Source organism: Sprattus sprattus (genome assembly GCF_963457725.1).
Source record: "Sprattus sprattus genome assembly, chromosome: 4".
In the NCBI taxonomy this organism is placed as follows: domain Eukaryota; kingdom Metazoa; phylum Chordata; class Actinopteri; order Clupeiformes; family Clupeidae; genus Sprattus; species Sprattus sprattus.
The window spans coordinates 31,420,058-31,427,926 of NC_137923.1; the positions used below are offsets into that span (position 1 = coordinate 31,420,058).

At 40.6% G+C, this 7,869-nt stretch overlaps 1 protein-coding gene across 1 annotated transcript; it reads left to right on the forward strand.

Annotated features, from left to right (window-relative positions):
* The first annotated feature begins 2,283 nt into the window (after positions 1-2,283).
* tmem184c (transmembrane protein 184C) lies at positions 2,284-7,866 on the forward strand. Its single transcript, XM_080836843.1, has 10 exons — positions 2,284-2,915; positions 3,010-3,140; positions 3,261-3,297; positions 3,715-3,920; positions 4,536-4,610; positions 5,094-5,187; positions 5,978-6,090; positions 6,214-6,313; positions 6,581-6,752; positions 6,943-7,866. The coding sequence occupies exons 1-10, from the start codon at positions 2,799-2,801 to the stop codon at positions 7,233-7,235; spliced, it is 1,338 nt and encodes a 445-aa protein (XP_080692969.1). The 5' UTR covers positions 2,284-2,798; the 3' UTR covers positions 7,236-7,866.
* Positions 7,867-7,869: the final 3 nt, after the last annotated feature.

The following is a 7,869-nucleotide window of genomic DNA, read 5'->3' on the forward strand; positions in this document are numbered from 1 at the left end:
CGTGTGTATCTGCATGACCAGATATTTTCCTGTTTACTTTCATATTTCCACAAGTTCAAAAGGTTGTCTTGTTTTCAGTTTAAGAGATCCACCGCCAATTATTATAGGCTATTTGTTTCCTTCTGTTCTTTCAAACATCAGTTAATCTGGGATCAAGGAATAATGCATTCCACCGCTTCTTAACCCTGAGGGAATGAGCAATGGTCGTCATACTGCAAATGCGCAAATGTGTTTCCAGTTTTCACAAACAGAATGCCTGTTTGTCTTCCCTGCCCCAACATGGGAGGCCCCCTTATGCCATTTTGTAGCATAGGCCCTTGCAGCCATCCAGCAAAGAGGATGACTGTCGCAAGAGCATTCCTAATTTATAAAAGCCAAAAGGATCAATTTAATATTCATGAACAATCTGTCCCAGCCCAAGCAGCTATTTCTGTGACTGTGGGGCAGTATGATGACAGAGCGTCACAAAGGAAAAGGTTATGCCACCCCCCATCGTGAAATGAAATACACCATCTGAACATAGTGCACTTATGGCTTTGAACACCCCCAAATCAATAAACAACATATCTCCGCCCTCCCTGATCATTCGGAAAACCACGCCTGACGAGTCTGTACTCATGTACTGCAGGATACCTTAAAGGACAAGTCCTTAGCTGGGTTTGAGACTGACTCTAAGAAAGGTAATGAAAGCAAGCCACAGCAAAAAAGTGGAAATGTTTTGTTTTGTTGGGGTGGTGACTACATTAATAATCAATCGATGATCAATTATTATCTTGTGTCTCGGCCATATAAAACATAATTATTATTATTATAAGGTGACAGACATGAGAGCAAATATATAAATACAAATGTTAAGAGTGTACTATAGGCTAGCTAGCGTAATCCAATATTGATTTGGGGTGTTCAAATAAAGTGTATGAGCAATTCCTCCTCAGATAAACTCTATTTCTACAGCGTATTTACTCACTAAAGATAGCAACATTTTGTATAGGGTAGCATATAGCCTAGGCTACATTTAAATCTAGGATTTGCAATATTGTTAGAAGTGTGTAATTCACTAAAAACAAATTGGTTATCTATTTGTAGGCTAGGCTTCAAACTGATTTAGATCATTTATTTCAGTGTCACTCTGTAGGCTAAATTTCACTAAAACAGAATTTGTTTTCAGAAAAGGGTCAAATGATTCTCTCAGATGTTATCAGAGAGAGAATATAATCTAAACACAAAGTAGGCTAGGCTATAAACCTAGGCCTATATTAGGCGACCAATAGGCTTTCAGTTAAACTGGTGCATTTCCTCAGAGTGTGCATATTTAAAGGCTTTTGTGTGGTCAGAAGCTTTAGAAAATAACTTTTCACAGTTTCTCACATCCAAAGAAAATACATATATTAGTCGATGGTCTCCCAAATGTCAACTTGAAAGTAGACTAGTAGACTATTTTATTTCCTATTCCTGAATCTTCACACTACGACATTGAGTTGACTATTATTTGGTCTATGTCATTGTATAGCCTACCATAATTTTTCATTACTAAAACAGTTTAATTTCAGGCTCCCGGATTTGAATCCATATCAGAGACACTGGACTTTGGTGTCATCTCCTGGTAGTAGCATGAAATTACAATCGTGCAGGCGTCTATTAAAGCAGCAGAGGTTTTGGTCTAAAACAGCTGCGAGTTACCTTAACAAAACCCTTGCAAACACTACCAACAGCCCATTTAGCACCGAAAATAGCTTGCTAACTCGCTAAATGGTGTCTTTTGGCAATATAGCAGGCTATGTTGTGCTGTAAACGCTTTTTTATTACATTATCGCGCTGGTGATCCCCCATGACAATATAATCATACCATCACAATGAATTTGAAGATTATTGCAAAAAAATACATTTAGAAAAACTAGCAAGTTGTTCCATTTGGGGATATAAGTATTTTTGAAATACAAGCTACACTCATTTAGTTTCTTATGTCGCTTCAGACTTTGCAGCACATTGCAAATAAGGACATTCTAGCCTATTGTAAGTGTATGGCGGTAATTAGATAAAAGTAGTGCAGCGGGATTTGCAAGTTTGCCCTTCTGAAATGAAGCACATAGGATTCCCGATCAATACTCACAGCAAGGATATCTGACATTGTAGGTCTCTACGACGTTAAACAAGTTAAAACCAAAAAACAGTCAAACTGGAAACATACTCTCTCAACCTGAGTTACGTCCAATCGGATTCAGAGAGGCGAGGCACGACAACAGGAAGTTCCCAGCTAGTTACACAGCATCTGCAGAACTTAAGCTATATCGTGTTAGGAAGAGTTTAATATATTCTGAACCCCATTGTCAATCACAGCGATAGTTGCGTGTTATCTACAATAGTTTGTTTTAACACTTTGCAAGATACAATTTTGGAAGTGTATGTTTGATATGTATCGTTTGCTAGCTCGTCCAGGCAGCTGGCTACCTAGCTACTGGGGTAGCGCGTGAGGTCAGGAATGAGGATTTGTTTACAATGAATCAGCTGACTAACGTTAGGTACCTAGCTAGCTAGCTAGGCAACTTTCAGACTTTATTCGTCGATAACTTTCAGCTTACCAGATGATATCCTGCTATAATGTAATATTTCTTAAATACAATGCAGCCTTAAGTGACGTTAAAAATATTGTAGTCAAATGTGCCTGATATCACTGCAACATTGCTAACGTTATAGCTTTACGATATAAGCCTAGATAAACTAGCTTGTTAGCCTACAACTCATTAACAGGTAGATGCACCTTTCCTTAGTAGCAGGGGAGAGAAAAGCTTTTTTCAACAATGCCATGCACATGTGGGAACTGGAGGCGGTGGATTCGTCCCTTGGTAGTGCTCTTGTACATTTTACTCCTGCTTGTGGTGCTGCCCTTCTGCATATGGGAGCTACAGAAATCAGGGGTGTGTTTGGAACTTCTCTTTTTCGTTTATTAACTGTAATTTCAAAAGACTAGGATATCGACTGTTTGGGTCCCATCACATTTGTTTCCATCAGGTCGGCGTACACAACAAGGCATGGTTCATCGCAGGTATTTTCGTGTTCATGACTATACCCATATCACTGTGGGGAATCTTACAACATCTGGTAAACTACACCCAGCCGGAACTGCAGAAGCCAATCATCAGGTCAGCTGTACTTCAAAGCTACATATGATGTTCAACCTGTATATGATGTAAAAGTTGAGAAGCAAATATCAGATACAGTTTCCTTTTCCTGGCTGATGTGTTGCTTTTTCTACATTGCAGGATACTCTGGATGGTGCCTATTTACAGTCTGGATAGTGTGAGTTCACATCTCTCTAGAAAATAAGTGATTTTGTGAAACTGTACAGGCATCCCATGTTGATTTGGTTTGAAGTTATAAAAGACACACTCATTGCTAATTGGAGAATGAACCGTTGAAAGCGCATGATTCTCATCTGCAGTATACAGTTGAGCAGTATAAAAGCACTAAAAAAAGGGACAGGGTTGTATTCTCCAAATATTTTGAATGCCTTTATGCAGTAAAGATTTTACACAGAGGTGATAGCAAATGACACTAGACAATAAACAACTTACACTATCTTTAATCAAAGCTCAGTGTAGATGGAGAAGTCTTACAACTCCATGAAATTGATGATTTTGATACAGTTCTCCTAGTAGCTGTGTGTTTAACTCCTCCACTTCTCATTGTCTCTCTCTTGTCTCTCCTGTCTTTCAGTGGATTGCACTTAAGTACCCCAGTATTGCTATATATGTCGACACCTGCAGAGAATGCTATGAGGCCTATGTCATCTACAATTTCATGATCTTCCTGCTCAATTATCTTGGCAACCAGTACCCCAGTTTGGTGTTAATGTTAGAGGTGCAGGAGCAACAAAAGCACCTCCCACCTCTCTGCTGCTGCCCACCATGGCCCATGGGAGAGTGAGTCCTTTATCATCATTTGACAGTGCAAATCAACGTTTAATGTATCCCCAGCAAACTACAGACTCTGCTGAGTCGGTTTGAATTGTGCATAACTGTTTGTGTGTTGCAGCAGATTCTACTACTGTACATCACAGGACTTACTCCCTTGCAGTTGCACTCGGGTCCTTAACTCGTTATTTAACTGAAAACATCAGGAATGTTCACAGCTAGAATGTGGTTGGATGTAGAAAGTTTCCATGTTATTGAGCAGCAGCCAGGTCTAAATGGACCCTAGTCAGGCGAGCCCACTAATGATAAACATGCTTGCTCTTAATTCAGAGGTATTTTTGACATGGAACGCTGTGTTACGAATTAAAATTCTCAACACCAAACAGTAAAAGACGTAATCAAATCTAGCTCCTCTAGTAAATGCTAAGTTGTTTAGAAACCTAAAACTATGTTTAAACTGATGACAAAATAATCAAGTTCAAATGGGTTTTTATTAGTTAAAACAATTATTTTATAGATCTCCATTTGTGTGCTAGTATGTAAGCATGAAAACATAAAATATAGTCATGTGATCCGAACTCAGAACTTGTAACACTCATTGTTTGTGCTGCCGCCTCTCTACAGGCTGCTGCTTCACAGATGCAAACTGGGAGTTCTGCAGTACACTGTGGTGAGGCCAGTCACTACAGTCATTGCCCTGTAAGTCCATCTTCTGTTCTTGTCTACCAGATGTCATGTATCATACTGAAATAAGGCTTTGTATGGCGTTGACGAGCAAACCTAGATCAAAAGCTTGCACATGTCTAAACGTTGCCTTGATTAATTAGTTTGACAGTGGGATGGAATGGTCAATTTTGTTTCAAGAATGCGCACATAGCCAGCAACACCTACCACGGTGAAGCTAAATAAAGGCAGGGTGCAGTCAGCAAGTCTTGTAACTAGCTTGTGAAAGGAAGTAGTTGACTGACTGGTCATACCAGTGTGCTTTGGACACTTGGGGTCTGGTTCATGGAACTTGTGAGCAATTCAAAGTGCATTGAATGCACCCATACAAACGGGGAAGTGGAAGACAAAAGGACTATATTATAGGAGTTTTTAAAATTCCTTTGACTCATGTTACTGACACATTTATATTGCACGTATAAGAATATGAAACGCATCAACCACGTATCTGTTTTGCAGGATATGCCAGCTGTGTGGGGTCTACGATGAGGGGAACTTCAGTTCGAAGAATGCCTGGACCTACCTGGTTATTGTTAACAACCTTTCCCAACTTGTAAGGAGAACTTTTAGTGAAATCTAAATATCATGTCAAGAAATGATTTTCCATGTTTTCAGATGTATGAGTCTTAAGTAGCCAAAATAGCTGGTGTGAATTAGAACATAAAATTGTGACATAAAATAATGACAGAAGAATGATCTTTGACACGTGTCTTGCTTCTACAGGTGTACAATGCACAAATGCATAAGTAAACAAAACATCTTACATAAAGTATCTTTTATTTACCACTGGGGGGATAGGGGGTGCACAGAGTACTCGAGTTATCAAGTAGCTACATCAATTGTGGAGTTTTTACATCAACATCGAGTTCTCGTCAATCACGTGGAAAACCTCTTGAAACTGGTCAGTGACCATACAGTGGCATGGGCTCGGTCATAGAAAAACAGACTAGCTCTGTCCTGCACTGTCAGGCAAGCATGAATGAGCTGTTCAGGATTAATAGGAGTTAAGCTATTTTAAACATTTAAACTGTGAAATGTGAAGATCTGACTGGCCGAGCATAGTTTCTTCACAGTCTAATAATAAACATGAAATTGAGATTTTCAGTGCTATGCTTTATATCTGTTTTTCAGTTATATATTATATCTGTCTTAAGTTTGTGATGGGGTGTATTTTCAAGAGGGGCGGGACTAACAAAAAACGTTAACGAAATATTCCACTTTGATTGTATCGAGAGCTCACTTCTGTGGTTGGGCTCTACCGCTTTGCTGTGAGATTTTGACCGTTAAAATTTTAAATAAGTTGCAAAAACCGAAACGGCATACATGTGTTTTTTTTGTTGCAGTTTGCGATGTATTGTCTGGTGCTATTCTACAGAACACTGCGAGAGGAGTTGAGTCCCATCAAACCAGTTGGCAAGTTCCTGTGTGTGAAACTCGTGGTGTTTGTGTCCTTCTGGTGAGCCCAATAGAGCATCTCACACGGATCAGTGTCCAGTCAGTGATGATACAGGATTGGTGAAATTATTAGTATCATTTGTGAATTGTTGACCTAGGTATGACCCTCCCCCCCTTATTACAGGCAAGCCGTTTTCATTGCTATCTTGGTGAAAGTGGGGGTGATCTCAGATTCACACACATGGGACTGGGACAGTGTGGAAGCAGTGGCCACTGGATTACAGGTGAACATGCAGGCTAATGAGGCTAAATATGTGCTCATGTATGGAATGCCGTCTTGGTTATCTAGAAAGAAGCCAGACATTTTTTTTAAATTAAATATCTGTTATTTTCATCCTAAAAGCAATATTTACTGATATTCAGTTTGAACGGTCAGGTTACACATGCTGCATTTAGTTCTATAGTTGGCCAAATCATGGTGAAATAATGAACTGCCTAATATTGACATGCTGAATATGGAGGCAACAAGGTTTCTTTGTTTGGTTTGTTAGGACTTCGTCATCTGTGTGGAGATGTTCTTGGCAGCCATTGCACACCACTTCAGTTTCACGTACAAGCCTTACATCCAAGAGGCTGAGGAAGGCTCCTGCTTCGACTCCTTCCTGGCTATGTGGGACATCTCTGATATCAGAGCTGACATTTCAGAGCAAGTGCGAAATGTTGGTGAGTGTCGTGTCTGCTACACACCATAGACGTGCTTATCGCTCAGCCCATGCATCTTTCTTCAGAGCTGCTCTGTAATGTCTTCACTTTCATTTATAAAAATAATAATAATAATGATGGTATTAGTAGCAGCATCAGTAGTGTTTTGGATGTGAATCTGCTCAAGCTTGTAAAATCTCTTCTTTCTCAGGGCGAACGGTTATGGGTCGGCCTAGAAAGACATATTTTGGCGAGGTGCCAGAACAGGACGAGCACACAGGCCTGCTTTCAGCCGGATCACAGGACCCAATCGCCGAAGCATCCTCCACTCCCGCATCTCCAAAAGGCCGATACCAGGGTCTGGGCCGCACCCTCCCCCCGCACTCAGTGTCCGCACCTGCTTACTTGAGCACGGTGGCGTGGGACGGTGATGTGGATGACATCACACCCGACCGCCCCACAGATTCCGCTGAGTCACTGAATGCGGATAATGCTCCAGTGTAGATTTGCTACTGTCAGTTAGATTGCTACTGTTGCTAACGTTAAACAGTCGACATTCGTTAGCCTCTGTAGCCTACACACTCTCTGCAAAGGTAGCCAGTGTGTGTCAGGTCTGTCTCACTGACACAGAGTGGTAATGCAAAGCTAACAACCTCTGAAATTGTTGTACACCTTGCTAATAATCAGCTAAGGTGTCCAGGTGTGTGACCGCTATGCATACTAAGGCCAGAGGGTACAGCCCCCCCCCCCCCCCCCCCCATATCATCCTTCCATTCAGTCCTCTGCCGGACATGACCAATTGAGCAAAGATGAAACAAAGCACATTCTGTCCAGCAGAATGCATCAATGGCATTTCTGACAAACTTATCTCTCAGAGACAGCTGTTTGAATGTTAATGTTCAGTTCTCCTCATGATGCAAACTATGGTTTCTGCTTTTTATCTGAGTTAGTCAAATACCTTTTTTTGCCTGTGTTAACATTTCAGATGGATCTGTTTTGATTAATTTCGTTCTCATCAGTTTTATGACACATTTATCTGTGTGGCTGGATGTCTGTGGCAGGTTTTTAATGTGATGACCATCTAGTCATTTGGACCATGTAAAATTTTATCAAGTCACCATAAATTCTCCCAGCAAAA